The sequence below is a fragment of the Colias philodice genome, chromosome 25, assembly GCF_061535455.1.
Source record: "Colias philodice isolate Cphi_HAF_F1 chromosome 25, ilColPhil1 Martin Lab GWU primary, whole genome shotgun sequence".
Taxonomy (NCBI): Eukaryota; Metazoa; Arthropoda; class Insecta; order Lepidoptera; family Pieridae; genus Colias; species Colias philodice.
In genome coordinates this window covers 5,414,885-5,433,376 of record NC_143110.1, presented here as the reverse complement: position 1 = coordinate 5,433,376, position 18,492 = coordinate 5,414,885, and the positions used below count along the sequence as shown (strand labels likewise).

Below are 18,492 nucleotides of genomic sequence, written 5' to 3'. Positions count from 1 at the left end.
ATCCATATTGGTATCAATACAGAGTAAGTTTTCTCGTACGTAAGAGTGTTCCCTCCGCGTGTCGCAATGAAACATACATCTTCATTTCCGTATCACAATGCAGATTTGACGAATGCATATTTCATCGTGATACATGCAGTACTACGCAGTACCATAGTAGGTATCCAATCTGTACGCACCTGGGTCACTCGTGCGAACATTCGTACAATAAACGAATGTTTGCGGTTATATAGGGTGCAGATTACGCAGTAGGTACGCACGTGAGGTTCATTACCTAGGTCACTCGTGCAAACATTCGCAAAATAAGCGAATGTTTGTGCTTATTTAAGGAAAAACATTTGCAATAATTGTCATCCTATACTTGTGCCTTGTGGGTCGTGTAGCTACTCGCACGTGAGATTCATTACCTGGGCCACTCGTGTGAGCATTCGCAGAATATACGAATGTTTGTGCTAATATAGGGAAAAACAATTATATCATTGTGGGTCGTGTACCTACTCCTACGTGAGATTCGTTACGTAGGTACACTTGCGTGCAAACATTCGTACCTACTCTATACGAATGGAATAAAGCATTTGCAATTGTCATCCGACATTAATTGTAGGTTTGCGTATTCGTGCGAATGTGAGTGATCGACATTATATTATAGACTTAAAAGTCCTATTTCGATCGGACGATCATAGTCAATAATTTATTTTTTTGACTCCGATTATTATCAGTTATCATGTATTGGTTACATCATAATATCTAACCTTTAATCTTCGCCACAAACCTCGCGAACCGGTTGCAATGGCTAATAATTCTGGTCATTATAAAGAACCAATCTTCAAAAAATTGCTCCTGCACATACCGCTTTTTCTTCAACGTCATTATAAATCTCGTGTTTGTCAGATGTGAAAAATTATCTAGATACATCTTTCATTTATTTATACTGTTTAGAAGTTATATTACAAATAAGTTAACTCTGTACGTTTAGGTTTATCTATATACTATCTATACAATATTATAAAGCTGAAGAGTTTGTTTGTTTGAACGAGCTAATCTCAGGAACTACTGGTCCGATTTGAAAAATATTTCCGGTGCTAAATAGCCCATTTATCGAGGAAGGCTATAGGCTATATATCATCACGCTAAGAGCAACACGCGGATTATACATGCAGTCTTCTCGAATCGATTTCTGAGAGACAGAATATACTCAGTTTTATGCTGAGCCAACCCAGGCAGAACATGGACGAAGAGCTAGTTGTTGTATATTGATACAAAAGTATCTTTTAAAAAAACATCTATTTATAAAAGTGTCGGTTTTCTATGTGAAACTCACACTCAAACTCAAACTCAAACATTTATTTATTCAATTAGACTTCTTCCAGAAGCACTTTTGAATCGTCATTACATTTTTAAATTTACCACCGACTCGGAAAGCAGTATCTATGGAGAAGAACTGGCAAGAAACTCCATAGTTGCTCTTTTAAAGTCATGTCCATATACAATATAATTTTACATAACATGTTACTTACATCTAACTACATAATATATATTATCATAATATGCCAAAGAACTGTCCTGTGGTTTTTACGCGACAACCGTCCATGGATTTCCATCTTCCATATATTTCTTAATGCTGTAATAGGCTCTCTGAACTAATAAATTTTTCAAATAAGTTTTAAATTGAACACTACTAAACTCTTTAATACTATGAGGAATTTTGTTGTAAAAACGTATACCTTGGCCCATAAATGAATTTTTAACTTTAGCTATCCGATAAAATGGCACTTCAATTTTATTTCTATTCCTTGTGCCATAACAGTGTCTATCTCCTACTTTTGTGTGTAAGTCCGCGTTTTTTGTGTACATATAAAATATTATTAAATATATACTGTGATGGTACAGTGAGGATACCAGTATTCTTAAAGAGATCTCTTAGTGAGTCCCGAGCACGTAAATAATATATAGAGCGTATGGCTCTTTTCTGTAATATAAATATAGTTTCTATATCTGCAGCCCTGCCCCATAGCAGAATTCCATAGGACATAATTATGCTATGAAAGTAGCTAAAATAAACCATTCTAGCCGTATCTTCATCGGTGAGATGCCTTATTCTTCGAACTGCATATGCAGCTGAGCTGAGCTTAGCAGCGGTGGTGGCAACATGGGCCCCCCATTACAGCTTCTCATCTAGTGTCAAACCAAGAAAAATAGTAATAGTCCACAGGGTATAATACCTCCCCGTTTAAAATAATATCCCTTTTCACCTTTTTTTACATTTGGAAGGATAAATTCTACACAATTTGTTTTTTTTTGCATTCAATAATAGATTATTAGCATTAAACCAATTAGATATGCGTAAAAGAGCAGAGTTTACTTCGTCAACATTTGTGTCATGTCTATCCACATTAAATATTAATGAGGTATCATCTGCAAACAGTACTATTTCACACATATCCTGCAAATAATAAGGTAGGTCATTAATATACACTAAGAACAAAAACGGTCCTAAGATAGATCCCTGCGGAACACCAATGTTAATCGGCGCACCGCAAGATTTCTCTCCATTAACAACAACGGTCTGTACCCTGTTGTGAAGATATGAAGCTATGAGGTCCTGAGCTAAACCTTTGATACCATAAAAAATTAGTTTCCGTAATAGAGTGGAATGTTCTATACAGTCGAAAGCCTTAGAAAGGTCGCAGAATATCCCCAAAGCATTCTTTGAATTTTCCCATGCTTTATATATATGTGACAAAAGAGCTATTCCAGCATCAGTGGTAGAGCGCCCCTTTGTAAAACCAAACTGTTTGGCGTGCAGTAAACCATTTGAAACAAAATGACTACATAATTGGTTTAAAATTAATTTCTCGAAGACTTTGCTCAAAGTTGGTAAAATAGAAATAGGCCTATAGTTATTACAGTCTTCTTGGTCACCACTTTTGAATAAAGGAATAACTTTACTAAACTTTAATAGATCAGGAAATATACCACAGTCACAGCATTGATTAAATATAAACGCTAAATTGTTGGCAATGTTTTCTATAATATTATTTACTAAATTTACAGACATTCCCCACAGATCACATGTTTTTTTAAAGTTTAATGTTTTAAAAGTTTTAACAATTTCATCTGCAGTCACATGTCGCAATTCAAATAATACATTACACTCCGCAACATGGTCCCTCAAATAGGACTCCGCAAGCACTGATGACGAATTTAATTTTTTAGTAATACTAACAGGGACACTACTAAAGAAATCTTCAAAAGCAAGCGCAACATCAGCACTTTTGTCAATGACCCTGCCAGCATTTACAAGTTTTATGGTACTATTTGACTGGCTTTTGCCCATTTCACCATTAATAATTGTCCAAACTGTTTTAACTTTGTTATCAGAGTTGCGTATTTTATCTCTGACATATAAACACTTGGCAGTGAAACAAACTTTTTTAAAAGTTTTTGAATAATTTCTAACATAACTAAGAAATGACAAGTCTTTGTTATATTGCTTCATGCCATATAACTCATATAGAACGTTCCTGCATCTGTGTATACTAGGTGTAGCCCATTGACTAAATGGTAAATCCTTGGTGATACTTAAAGATTTAACTTTAAATATTTTTTCAAACGCATTATGAACTAAATTAAAAAGATTTGTAAACGTTTCACAAGGATTATTATGAAAGGAGTCATTCAGGTTAGGCAGTTTATTATTAATATTATCTCTAAATTTATGAATGCCTTTTTTAGTTATAGGCCTAACATTAATTCTTTTAAACTTAGGTATGCAATCCCATTCCAAAACTACTTTCTGGCCACAGTGATCTGAAGTCAGTATATTGAGGATATTTTTTTCAATATAAGAAAATCTTAAACTTATACTAAACAATAAGGTCAGCATAAAATTTGTTTTTTTCATTAAAATATAATGGAATAAGGACAAGTTAATGATAGTGATGATGGCATTTGTTTATTATTGAATAATAATTAATGGTGTATTATATTTAAATTAATACATATAAAAAGTTTCATCGATTATTATCCTTGGCACGTTATAATCTTAACAATACGTTTAGAAAAAGTACATAAAATATCTTATAATTATTGTAAAAAATAAAATATTACTTCATATTATATTAAATAGCTTGTTTACCGCATTACGCAACTAAATATGCGTTGTTTTCAGTAGATTATTTTTCCGACCCAAATATCGACCAATAGAATTGCACCATTCGACGTCACGTGGTACAACCTACATGGTATTATACTGATAATTTTTTGAAAATTTTCTCTGTTCGTTGACGTCAAACTGACAGGTTGAATTCAATTGTGAAATTATTGGCCGACATTTGGGACGGAAAAATAATCTCCCGAATACCACACGAGCTTCAAAATTATCTGGCATTTCCCTCAAGGTTCCCTGCAAACAAATAAAGTCGTCAAGTTTTTCAGGAAAAATCACTCGCGCTTCGCGCTCGTGATTTTTTAACCTTGACTAAAAACTTGACTCCTTCATTTGTTTGCAACGAACCTATCGGAAAATACCCGATAATTTTGAAGATCTTGTGGTATTATAAGTGATAATAAATGGTTAATTGAATAGAATAGACAATTTTTTTTCTATTTCTTCTGAACTAGGTATTAGATACTTCAAGAGAGTAGCCTAATTTCATCTTTATATAAGAGTTATCTTCTAAAATTACAACACTTGAGTGAAGAGGCAGAGCAGGGAATTACAGGTAAGTAGTGACACACCACCACTTGTCCCCATTGACAGTTATCATCCGTCTTTGTTGGTGAAATTAGCATATTTAAGGACTTACAATATAAACGATTCATGTGTACGGTCTGGTAGTAAATTAAATGAATGGAATTTCCGTAAAGCAGATTATAATGAATTATATGCGTGCATACAATCATTGCGTTGGGATGACGTTTATTCCAGTACTAGTGTAAATAGTGCCGTAGATAGATTGTACACACAATTATTTAATTGTTTCAATAAATGCCTCCCAAAAAAGAGACATGCTATGAATAGTTCACGATATACTTATCCGACGTGGTTCACTACGGAAGTTGTTACTAATATAAAAATTAAATATTTTAATTTAAAAAAATATAAGCAGTTTGGTCTACAGTATAACCTTGAAATGTTTAAATACTATAGAAGTAAAGTAAAAATACTTATCAATCAGGCTTATCAGAACCATATAAAAAAAATTGAAACCAACATTAAAGACGATCCCAAGAAATTCTGGGCATTTGTAAAGGAGCAGCGGTCATCTAGTAAGTTGCGTATCGAATATGACTATGATGGTGTTAAAGTAAGTGGTATTGACGCCGCAAATGCATTCGCTAAATACTTTCAATCAGTATTTTTAAATGAAAAACCAAAACTTGATTATAAGGAGGCTTCGCTTGTATCCGGCGTCGCTTCATCACGTATTTCTATAGATTACATTTCAAAATCTGATATAAAGCTTGCAATTCGGCGCCTTAAACCGCATTCGGCAGCAGGTCCGGATAATATACCGCCGTTCATTATTAAAGACTGTATATCAATTTTTATTGAACCTCTTCACTACATATTTAATTTGTCTCTCCAAACAGATACGTATCCTACCGTATGGAAAACTTCGCGTGTTACACCGGTTCCAAAGAGTGGCTCCAAAGTGAGCATTGAGAACTATAGACCTATCGCGGTGCTATCTACTTTTGCTAAACTACTAGAAATTATTTTAAATAATCACGTCTCACAACAAATAAGTTCTCGATTATCGGATTGTCAGCACGGTTTTCGTGCCCGTAGATCAACATCAACAAATTTAATTAATTTCGTCGACTACGCTTCTAAAAACTTAGATCGGAAAAAACAAATCGATGTCAGTTATTTCGACTTTAAAAAAGCGTTCGATCGCGTAGATAATGACGTCCTTTTGCGCAAATTTTCTATGATTGGTTTCACTCCCAGGCTGGTAAAATATTTTGCAGACTACCTCCGGGATCGTTTTCAATTTGTACAACTTGGTAGTTATCGTTCAGATCCATATGCCATCAATTCTGGTATCAGTCAAGGCAGTACCCTCGGACCTACTCAATTTCTGGTAATGATCAACGATCTTCCAGATGTTATTAGTTCTTCCCAGTGTCTTATGTTTGCCGACGATCTAAAATTATATTTGGCTATAGGAAGTATTGAGGATTGTCAGGCATTACAAAACGATATAAATAGCGTCTGCGAATGGAGTAAAATGAACCGTTTAGATCTTAATGAGGCAAAATGTAAAGTAATGACTTTTACTAGGAGTAAATCTCCACATCTCTATGACTATAAAGTTTTGGATAAGATTGTAGCTAGAGAGAATTCGATTCGTGATTTAGGCGTATTATTCGATCGTTCCTTAAGTTTTAATGACCACATAATTGATTTATGCCATAATGCATATAAAGCCCTAGGATTTATTTTTAGGCAGACTGCTCGTTTTAATGACAAAACTGTTATCACTAGCCTTTATTATGCGTTTGTACGTAGTAAGCTTGAATATAACGCTATCGTGTGGAGCCCGCATGAAAAAATTTACACGTTAATGATTGAAAAAATTCAACGTAAGTTCTCAAGATGCCTTTTCCGGAAGATGTATGGATATTATCCCTACTTATATCCATCCTTGTACGTTACGGGGATGGTTGGAATGGATACACTCGAGCTACGACGCGAGCGCGCGCTTATGGTTCATTATTATCTGCTGTTAAATAGCAAAATTGACAATCCCGTGGCACTGGGGGCCTGTGGTGTGTGGGCACCGAGCTGCTCCGTGCAGTGGCGCTCGCGTCCGCTGTTCGCGGAGAGCCTGCTCCGGACGCGAGCCGCTTGGAGTGCACCCACCCATCATGCACTCAATTTGTTAAATAAATTTTTACGTGCTAAATCTGAAGTGGACCTATTTAATGTTAATATTGTATCGTTTGTCTCTAATTGTACCTTATTTTTAAGTCAGACTTTGTAATAATTGTTATCTTTGTGCGTTTTGGTATGTTTTGTACTGTAAGTCAAAGATGTATAAATAAATAAATAAATAAATAAATAAGATACTATTTTTTATTACGATTAATAACGAGTGAAGCATAAGAAACGTCTATGATTATCTACATAATATATAGATAAAATTATATACTATGGAAGCTAGACAAGACAGGAAACGAGTATCAAAAGAGGACTCACATAGGTATTAAAAAAGTTTACAGTAAAAAAGTAGGCAATTAATAATGTAAAAATAAATCAATGCAAATAAAGCTAAAAGCGCTGCACCGTAACATCATAATTCCAGTCTTAATTATTGTAGTAATGAAATTAATCATATATTATAAAGTTCGTATTCATTAAATTAATCACATATTGTACAGTACACACTATAAAAAGTGTTATTATTTAATTATTTAACAGCTTTTTAATCGTCTGCAATGCCACGCCTGTTGTACATTTTTTCATTTATAGTTACCCTTAGAAGTTCGTACACACTAAAGCTTAGTAGATACTAGTGTATCAACTTGAAACAGATAAAATGCGGCTGCCTAAATACGAATATTTTGCACGTCCTATGCATTTAATTTGACTAATTGACATTTTTATTATTTGTGCTTTAGAGGATTGTAAAATGCCTTTTACGCCTGATTTTCCACCCTTGCATATTATGTTGTATAGATATTCACATTTATTTTATATACTAGCGGTCCGCCCCGACTTCGCCCGTGGTACATATTTATGTTTTCTCTACATAAGAACCATCCTGGTACTTCAAGGAATATAATAAAAAAATAATTATCGAAATCGGTCCACCCGTTCTCGAGTTATGCGCTTACCAACACATTTTGCGATTCATTTTTATATATAAGAAGAAGATAAAATATCCTGTATATCAAGACTTGTCATAATTAAAATTGTCCCCGGTTTTTAAACTAATCTATTGAGAACCAACTCCCATGAATGAATAAAATCGCCAAACAAACAGATAAAGCAGTAGGCAGATAGAAATTATCTAACCAATTTTCTCTTGTTATCGTAACAAAAAATAAACCGCGATCTTGAACCCAGAATGGCATTGAGCTGGTCAAATACAATGTCACGTATCTTATCGTTATACAGGATGTTTCGTTTTATGTAATTTCTAATTGATTTCGTTGTTTCGACGGATATGAACTTTGGATGCATGATTGTGCGGTGTAAGTGTTGTATGGAATAGAATAGATGAAAGAAAGTGTAAATAATTTGTGTATCTAAGGTATGTGATGAATGATTTTATTTAACTTATAGATATGCATGTTGATACACCTTGTTGTAAAAATATTAGACAGGTTTAGTATAATTTAAACGCGTGAAAATTCCGACATTATATATTATGTTGTATAAACAAAAACCTTGTTCAAACGCAGCCGGCTATCCCAAATAAGGCACACCTAAAAAAATAAGGTAGCTCACAGAATATTCTAGAAACTAAAAAAGCTTCACCTTGGGTTCAGACGAGTTGCCGTGCAATGCCATATATAAATAGAGCCTTGGACACATGTTTAAAACAACACCTAGCTGTTTATGTCACGCTAAGTACTATTTGCGATTAACCTATGTTAATGAGAAGCGAAGTGATGTAAAAAAGGACAGGTGTTACCGGTGACCGTAGTTGTTTAATTAAAGGATAAACGCGTAAAAAAATATTCTTGGTATGTGTTTATTGTCTAAATGTCATTTATTTACGGAGCCGCATGAAATATTTTTCTAACTGTATTTTTCATGCCTGTTGTTTATGTTTTATAAGATAATGAAAGACTCGCTGTAAAAGTAGCTTAAAAACAGTTGGTTCATATTAAATTACTATCAATTAAGAAATACGTATTGAGACTGGAAGAATTGTACTTCCAAAAAACACTAACGTGGCGGGGTTTAAAGCACCCTGTATAAGATACCAAGTAACCTAGTTCAATGTCATTATGTTATGATTTCGTTAGAGCCAACACGTGTCGATTATTTATTAAAAATATTTTTTTCGGGTTAACCCTTCGGTTAAATTATTATAAAATAATAAGTACTATCTCTTTGTAAACAAGTGAAAAAACATGTTTTTGTTTGTTAAAGGAGAATGGCGAAACTGGGCCTAACTGTTACAGAAATCATAATGTATTTAAAATTCATATTGTTAATTTTAATAATTATTTGTAAAATATTGATTTCTGATTTTATGGGTAAACTTTGAAAAAAATGAATGAAAAAAATCTTTGAAAAAAAAAGTGTTCACTACCGGTCTTATCAAGCAGAGATTGTCAGTGTTGTCAGGAGTAAATAGACGATAAAATAGATCGATTAATATCAATACGAATGGATGTTTATATTTTATTTTTAGTTTTATTGAATTCAAATGCTTTATAAATCAGAAACAAAACTTATTTTTTTTTAACACACATCTTAATTTATTTAGGTCATTCTATAAAACAAAAACATTTTTAACTTAATTAATTACCTATTAAACATTTTTTTTTGTGTAGCTGGCAACAATTATAAACATATTAAAATTATATTGTATTCCAAAGAAAACTTATAAAAGCTTTAGAAATAGTACTTACTTCTCAGCCGATTTTAGAGATTATTGTACCATTCAATATTCTTTATCGAGAAGTAGACATTTAAATACATAATATCCAATTTCAAATCTACATCTCGGACCTTTTTTTAGGACAAATTTTAAGAGGTCAATCTTTTCTTTATGCCCTTTTTATTAATAAGCTTATTACTGAGACATAACATGAGACATTACCCCTTCAAACGTACATGGACGAGAGTGGTAACTTCGCATCTACTATGGTAAAAAAAAATAATTCGAAATTTACATTTTAATGAGCAAACAAAAGAGCCGTTTTTCCATACAAACGTATTCCCCTGTTTCCTCCCTGAATGAAGAATGTTACTAGGTATGCCAAATCCCTTGAAATTGTGTCTCAGTAAAGCCTGTATGTATACAAATACACTAGTTTTTGTCGTAGTCAAAAATACCAAGTAGTTTTGATTTTATACGCATTCAAAGTTTCGAAAAATATCGAGTCCCGCTAATAGTCACGTGACCGCTTGTGACGTCACGTCACAACGCACCGCGCGGCCGCGTCCCCGCGCGGTGTGTATAAAGCAAAATTACCAATCTTCTATTGGATGATACGTGTAATATTCAAGACCAAATCTAAAAAATAAAATATATATCAAACTAAATGATATGTTCAACGATTCTGTTTAATCAAAAACATAAAATATTAAAATTTACTCGATAAAAAAAAATCACCAAGTTAGCTCTAATTTTCACACTTTTACGTTTTCTACTTGACATGGTAATACTTATTATGATTTTTTTTTTTTCATAAACAATTATATTAAAACATTTTCAAGATATTTGTCAGAGCATTTTGTGTAATTACTTTTAGTTTTGGTTTTATCTGCGATAATAATAAGTAATATATATAAATATATATACCCTGTTTTTGTTTAATTCTTCCCCCGACCAACTTATATTTTAGTATAGTTCTCCATATCATTCTCAACTTAAAACAAGAAAAAATCTTACTAGCCATCTACCTATACTTAGCCCATACGAGCAGAGCAGAAGCACAGTCTAGTATACAAGTAAATAAAAACAAAACAATATATACAAGTAAATATAAACTGTATATTAAAACTTGTATAGAAAACAAAGGATAACGCAAAACAGCTGCAATGTTCTCAAAATATTATAATATGTATGTAGCTTACGTCCTTTGCAACTATAAAAAACAACTTATCCGGCGAATTGGTAGTTGTATTTTTACATTTAGGAACAACACATGATTTTCTGGTATTTGGATTGGACATTTTTAAAAGTATTTAATTATAATTTCGACGGCACGGGCGCGCGATCGCTAGCGGACTGAGTGAGCCAGATTGAGCGTGTTGTAGTGTGACGTCACACCATCACCGGGCGTTTACAACTTCTTTTACTTCTAAATCGGAAACTAATTGACGTATCGAAGTAATTTTTTCACTAGTATTATTTATTTTTGACAGAGAATATGGAGTGCTAATAATCAAAATTAGTGAACATTCTCCATTGTGCCACTAGAACAATATATTTTTTAGTATTAATCTATGGCCATCAACTTTAGCCATCTTCCTACGTTTTCCTTTTTGTCATATCATTAAAAAAGATATATGAATCTTTCAAAACGCAAGAAATAGGACAGATTTTCCGTTTAATGTTCCGTCTTCCATAAAACTAATTTTTGAACATTATATAAAAAAAGCAAAACGTAGGAACATAGCCTATACTTTTCTCTACTAAATTATGAAAAAAGTAATTAAATCGGTCCAGTGTTGGAGGAGGAAACAGGGGACTACGGAACGTAGAATTTGCGTAATTTTCCTAGGTATTTTCGGCCCGAGCTGCAGTTGTCCCTGTCGCGCTCTCGGCTCTACGAGGGAGGCTTGAGGCATAGCGCAACAGCATTAGATAATAGGAAAACCTAATTTTGAATTCTCTCACTCGTTTTATTGGCTCTTAATACTAATCAAAACACATAAACAAATCCACAGCAATATTTACAGAAAATTTCACCAGATCACACTAATCTAATCACTCTACTAACCCTAAACAAACTATCTAGAACACTATCATGAACAAATCACGAGACACAGCTACCAGACTTGCTGATAACCTCAGTGTCTGTAAGGATCATGAACGTTGCACTACAAGCTAAGATAAGAGGAGCTAATTGGCCCTTCCGAGTGGATATGTTGTTTCCGTGTTCAACTAATTTGTTGTGTTCACCTTGTTGATGTAATGGGTCTATCTATAGAATTAGCTCGCTACAATCTCGAGTCTAGATTGAAGTTATAGTGGTCTACGATCCGAATATAGGTCGACCTGTACCGGCGTGATAATAGAACGAGACCAATTTTATAATAAACTAGATTTCCGCCCGCGGCTTCGCCCGCGTTTTCAAAGGAAAACCCCCATAGTTCCCGTTCCCGTGGGATTTCCGGGATAAAACCTATCCTATGTGTTAATCCAAGTTACCCTCTATATGTGTGCTAAATTTCATTGTAATCGGTTCAGTAGTTTTTACGTGAAAGAGTAACAAACATCCATACATCCATACTTACAAACTTTCGCCTTTATAATAGTATTAAGATGTAGTCTATTAAAAAATCTATTAGAGATGGGTTTACTGAAAAAATCCTGAACAGGATATTTTTAGTTAATTTTGTTTGAGAATCCCCCCCATCAGTTCCAAGCATTGTCGTGGCCGGGGGGTTCAGTAGCTCGGAGTGCACTCGTGTACTCTGAGTGAAGCTAATTGGACGCGGAGGGGCTGAATGGCCGGTCTGTCGTCTGACGACACGATTGGCTCGACGGCCAGGGATCCATATAGCTGGCTGGCTGGCTTGAAGGCCGGCTGGCCGAGCTGGCTGGAACCGGCTGGTCGCACCGGCTGCCTCGCTGGCTGGCTAGGGGGCCGGCTGGCAGGCTGGCTGAAACCGGCTGCCCCACCGGTTGGCTGGCCGGCTGCCTTGGGCGACGGCTGGCTGGCTTGCTGTCACCGGCTGGTTGTCCGGCTAGCTGGCTGGCTGGCTAGGATCCTCCGGGAATACAATAATATGATTTCTTAACTGAAGAGATGGCCCAAATCTTTATTTACAATAGGTACTAAAGTCTATGGCTATGTTTCGACCAATACATTATTATATAACGCCATTAGCCTATCAAATTCACCTAAATTAACCCCAAAACACAGTCAAAAGTTCACACTCAAACGGATCTATTTTTTACACGCTCACAGATAAAACAGTTCATAAGTAACCATGAATATTAAAAAACAACATCATGCCATGCACATGCGTGCCGCATGATGCTGCCTGCGGACCCGGATAGGATGATAGTGGTGTGTCAAAATATTTTTCCCCAGATAACGTTGCAGTTCGAAGCGATAGTCTCTGTATGGAATATTACTGAGACTATGTGTTTCTCCGGGTTTGACTGTGTTTGCATTTATTGACATGAGTTAGATACTTCTATCTTAAGTCTTAAGTCTTACACTAGGTATAATTTAAACCTAAGAATAAAATCAGCTTTTTTATTTCATATATACGTTATGAAATAGGCTGTATAGGCATACCCACTACGTAAGGCATCTAAGTATTCAAGAAATCTATTCGAAGGTAATAGTTTTATTGGTATAGTGTGCGTACCTAATCAAATTTTACTCCTATATTTAATTCTCATTAGTATGATAGCAGTATCTAACTAACTAGAGTTCAATGGAAAATCTGACGAATCAGATCAGCGATAATGACTACTCAAATCCCTTTTGTTAATACCTACATACTGTACTACATATTATTCTTACAGTGGAGTACGTGGACACAGAATACAGTCTCTGGCTGACGTGGTTCCTGACGCCTGTGATCGTGACCTTCCTCCTGCCGGCCGTCATCATCGTACTCATATACCTGAGCAGTATTATCTTCCATCTTTATAGGCTTTATAGGTAAGTGGCGATGAGGTTAAACCTTATAATTAGGTGTACGATGACTAGGGAAATTTGCCAATATGAAGTGTGGATAGGTATAGAGTCATCAGTGTAAGGAAATAGGAATGTCAATAGAGGTGGAATGATGACGGCGAAAATAGCCCATGGGATCGAAGATTTTCTTTGAAAATTATTGAATTTTTTTTTTCATGATTCTTATCTATTTTCCTTTTTTTTCCTCCAGTATTTTATATAGGAACAGGACTTAAACACGAACAGAATACGTTAAGGATTAACTGTTTATCAAATCACTTTTAGTATTTTAACCCACAATTCTTTAGCTTTTATCCAGATTAATTATGTTTAAAATATTAGACAATTTATATTCTTATAACTAATAAGTTTCTTATAACCGAATTATCTTATTAATACGTTTTTTGCACCCAATTAAAAATAATTTTAATAAATGTATTGCCGTTTTATTTATTCTTACGACTAATTTACTTTGTCATGCCATCTCCACGTGAGAACCTTACATCACGCAGTTATCTTCATGAATTATAGAGCCAATAAAAATACCAATTAAAAGGGGTTCGATAAATATAATTAGTCACGCCGCGTACTTCAGTAGACAGGTCGATAATGCACGTAGACACAACACATTGTTGATAATTTTGATACAATTGTGAACCCGGAAATAGTCTGGGAAATAATTTGGGACATGATTGTCATGTCTGGGTGGTATATGTAGTCATAGGTTAAGGAGTAGCTGTAGTAAATTATTTAAACTTTGTACACGCTATACTGCAACATGCTATACCCAAATAGGTATAGCATGTTTCTACAAAGTGGCAGATAGTTTCTAGATATTCTATCCTAAGATAATATCTAACCTTCTTTTCCACTTTCTGTTCACATCGTTATAGACCGATTGAATCGTAAACGATGGACTATTGTTAATTATTTAAAATAATAATTTAAAAAATATATTCATGAGTTTTCAATCTATAGTGGTTTAAAGTTAACTCAAAAATGGAGCATTTACGTAAATTTTCTAAAAAATCTTAGAGAAAGTGTAAGAAATGTTATAGTATGCTATATATTCGTGATCTACTCAATAAGCTCTTTCATTTGATACCCCACACGGCATGTTTTGGAAATTTTTATTTTTTTCTTTGTATGCCATATTTAATTACCGGGGTGGGGGGAGGGGGACCACAAAACTGATTGGCAACATCTGTCTATAGGATGTCTGGGATCTATACAATATACATATATCAGAAGTCAGATTTAGGTCCGTTATTTTTGCAAACGAACATCTCCTTGGAGCCTGCTCTATTACACAATTAGACAATAAAATAAAGTTAATTGATAGATAAGTAATTTCGAATTTTAAGCATTAGATGTTAAACGTACATAATATACATAGCATTTTTTTCATTTTTCATTATTTTGATAATGAACAGTCAGTCAGACTCAAAAACATAAACATTGCTTAGAACATAAGAAATAGTCCAAATTTATTTATTTACCACTTTACTGGGTATACAGAAAAAGATCCTTAAAATTTAAGCTGAACTTATACAGCATAAAGAGCGGCCTCGTCACTTAAGAGTGATGATGCGTACATCCAGCAAATCAATCGGAAAATTTTTTATTTTTAATTAGTGTTTATGATTTAATCTTTATTTGCAGGTTACGAGTAGTAGCTGGTGTACAAAATGACTGGCGGCACGCGGCGCGACTCGCGGTATGCGCTCTCTGGGACGCACACGGGTGGTTGTGGCATGGTAATTATGTTTTTAGTGAATTTTAGCTAATTAATTATAGTGTTAATTTGATCAACGAGCGAATGCTTATTCTACCCCCCCCCCCTATATTCTTTTAGTGTAAACAGCGTATAGCATTCTTTCGTTGTTCCTAATGCGTTCTAAATTATTCTATGCAATGTTCTAATACTGAACACCACTGAATACGAGTTTTCGTTTATACTAAAAGATCACGAAAGAATGCTCTTGCTCTAGCTCTAGCTCTATGTTCGTTTGATCTAAACGTACCGTGATAGAATACATGTGCTTTAATTTTAATTTTTTATAACGTTACCTCGAAGAGGTCACTGCTAAAAAAACATATTACTTAACTATTGACAGATAATCAAAATGCATACATTTGAGAATCTATTTAGTCCCAATTTTATGGCCATATTTATATTAATTCTAGATAATAGTGTTTTATTCATTTAATAACAATGACTGATAATGTTGTATGTTATTATAAATATTCTTAATTAATTACCTTTTTGTGGAAGGTGCTAGCACTTTTATGATAAAGATGAAACAATAGCGAATGATAAGAGGCACATTTCATAATTTTATGAATGTTTTTTTAGTTAATATCTTTAAATGTTTAACTTTGTCGTTTAAATACATCTTGACCACAGAACACTGCCACACAGACAGACCGAATTGTACTACTTCATATAATTCTAGATTCCAACCCTATTTCCCTACATAGTTCAAAAATACACATACAAGCACAGAATATTCTAGGGCCTAGAGAGAAAGTCGAATCTGGAATCCAGGCTATGATATCAGAGGTCTCGAGGACCACTCCAGAAGGTCCGTTCCACGCCATCATTTACCGTTATGCGTGCGTGCCTATATAATTATATATCCTACTTTATATATAGACTAGATTTCCGCCCGCGGCTTCGCCCGCGTTTGCAAAGGAAAACCCGCATAGTTCCCGTTCCCGTGGGATTTCCGGGATAAAAACTATCCTATGTGTTAATCCAAGTTACCCTCTATATGTGTGCTAAATTTCATTGTAATCGGTTCAGTAGTTTTTACTTGAAAGAGTAACAAACATCCATACAAACTTTCGCCTTTATAATATATATTAGATATGTCTAGTTTCCTTATAGCTCTATTTCTTACCATAGTCCAAAATACATAACACAGACTATATACATTACATATTCTAAAAATGTTACAGGCTACGAAATCAGAGGGCTAGAGAACATTCCAGAAGGTCCGTTCCTCGTGATCTACTACCATGGGGCGCTACCTATAGATATGTACTACTTTACCGCGCGGATGCTGTTGTTCAAGCGACGGCATATACATACTGTGGCTGATCGGTTCATGTTCAAAATACCAGGTAACATGACTTAATAGTAATAAAACTTGTCTTAACTGACTTATGAGCCGAAAAAATGATTAAGAACTTGTTTTCTAAAAATTAGACTTTTGAGGAAATAATTGAAGACCCATGTCGTTTTTTAGGTTATATAACACTAAAGATTCATCTTTAACAAGTGAATTACAAACAGCTCTTTTTTTCCGATCTAGCGAAAATTTATATCTACGTCCAGAACCGACAAATTATCCCAGTCAAAATAGTGCAATGCCATTGCATTTCTAATAGATTTTTAGCGTGATATTAAATCCAAACCGTACGTTGATTACTCTTGCTTTTTATCCTTTTGTTTCCAAGAAAAATAATCTAATTTTTATTTTTATATTCAAGGCTGGTCACAACTCTTAGAAGGTCTATGTGTTATACCTGGCACAGTACAGACCTGTGTAGGAGTTCTTAAAAGTGGAAATCCTCTAGCTATTTCACCCGGTGGTGTTTATGAAGCTCAGTTTGGGGACCACTACTATAGGCTGCACTGGAAATCGAGGATCGGCTTCGCGAAAGTCGCCCTTGAGGCTAAAGTGGTAAGGGCTGTTTTTGTTTAATCATAGCTTATAAGTGAGGTTACCTGTAGCTATCTCGCGTGTCGCTAGCACCGGTATACAACATTACTAGAGACTAATCGCTTACTCACATATCCTCTTCCTTTTCCCATCCAATTATCGTAATAACAACCTAAAAGACTACTACACTACTTGAAATTACTAAAATTTCCAGCCGATACATTCAAAACGAATGTGACTAGCATTTCAGTCATTCCCTCTTTTTACCGCATGGTAAAAAAAAGACAAATTAAGATAGCTGCATAGCTAACTTAATTTGTCTTTTTTCACCCAATGACTACTTTTTCTTCCCTTTTCCTCCAAATTATTGCAATTTTCACTTTCTGACTGACTACACTTGAATTTACATCTAAAAATCTTCCCATTCCAGCCAATAGTGCCCATGTTCACGCAGAACGTGCGCGAGGCGTTCCGCACAGTGGGTTGGTTGCGAGGCGTGTGTCTGCGTATATACGGCATTATTCAAAATTAGTCGAATTTCTTCCATCCCTCCCTATTTCTAGCTAATTACCTACTCGATATTGGTTGGTTTTGAGCAATCTAATAACGTTTTGACGTGATAACGTTTTTAAAATCGTTTTAGTCGGGTGACATGTTCAGAAACTTGTGTCACACCAAAACTTCACGAGCGCGATCGCAGGTATAACGAGAGAGAGACGGACCGATCTCCCGTCTCATCTCGAGCGCTGCCACTGCATTATGTTACGTAAACATCTCGATCGTAAACCTACTTTACAAACAACCAATTTTTTTGTACTTAATTAATAACGTTTTCCAGCCAATAGTGCCAATGTTCACACAGAACGTGCGTGAAGCGTTCCGCACAGTGGGCTGGTTGCGAGGCATATGTCTGCGAATATACGCCGCTACAAGAGTCCCTCTAGCACCAGTGTATGGCGGCTTTCCGGTTAAATTGGTCACGCATTTGGGAAAACCGGTGATACCCGAGCCCGGGATGACCCCGGAACAACTGCAAAAGGAGGTATGTACATATGAACGCAACAAAAAACACAAATATTTATTATTCCCATACTTGACAACATTTTATAAAACATTTGTTGAAATTAACACCTTGTTTCGTGACAGTAACGTTCAAAGTCTTAAGTAAGTCGTTTAGTAAGTTTTATTATAAGAAAACTCTGCTCAATACACGCATAGGCAGAGTTTTGCTTCGTACGTCAATGATCTAACTATATAATTTTTCTTCCTA

At 34.8% G+C, this 18,492-nt stretch overlaps 2 protein-coding genes across 3 annotated transcripts in view; both read left to right on the top strand.

Annotated features, from left to right (window-relative positions):
- The window catches only part of LOC149477394 (DGAT1/2-independent enzyme synthesizing storage lipids), a 49,404-nt gene that overhangs the window by 27,269 nt on the left and 3,643 nt on the right, over positions 1-18,492 (top strand). For both annotated transcript variants that reach the window (XM_089710725.1, XM_089710724.1), the window contains exons 2-6: positions 13,401-13,539; positions 15,217-15,311; positions 16,516-16,680; positions 17,050-17,243; positions 18,061-18,264. In XM_089710725.1, coding sequence (XP_089566851.1) covers positions 13,401-13,539; positions 15,217-15,311; positions 16,516-16,680; positions 17,050-17,243; positions 18,061-18,264 — 797 coding nt within the window. The remainder of the gene's footprint in view (positions 1-13,400; positions 13,540-15,216; positions 15,312-16,515; positions 16,681-17,049; positions 17,244-18,060; positions 18,265-18,492) is intronic.
- Positions 6,093-7,064, top strand: LOC149477395 (uncharacterized). The gene has a single exon (XM_089711025.1). The coding sequence runs from the start codon at positions 6,093-6,095 to the stop codon at positions 6,990-6,992; it is 900 nt and encodes a 299-aa protein (XP_089567151.1). The 3' UTR covers positions 6,993-7,064.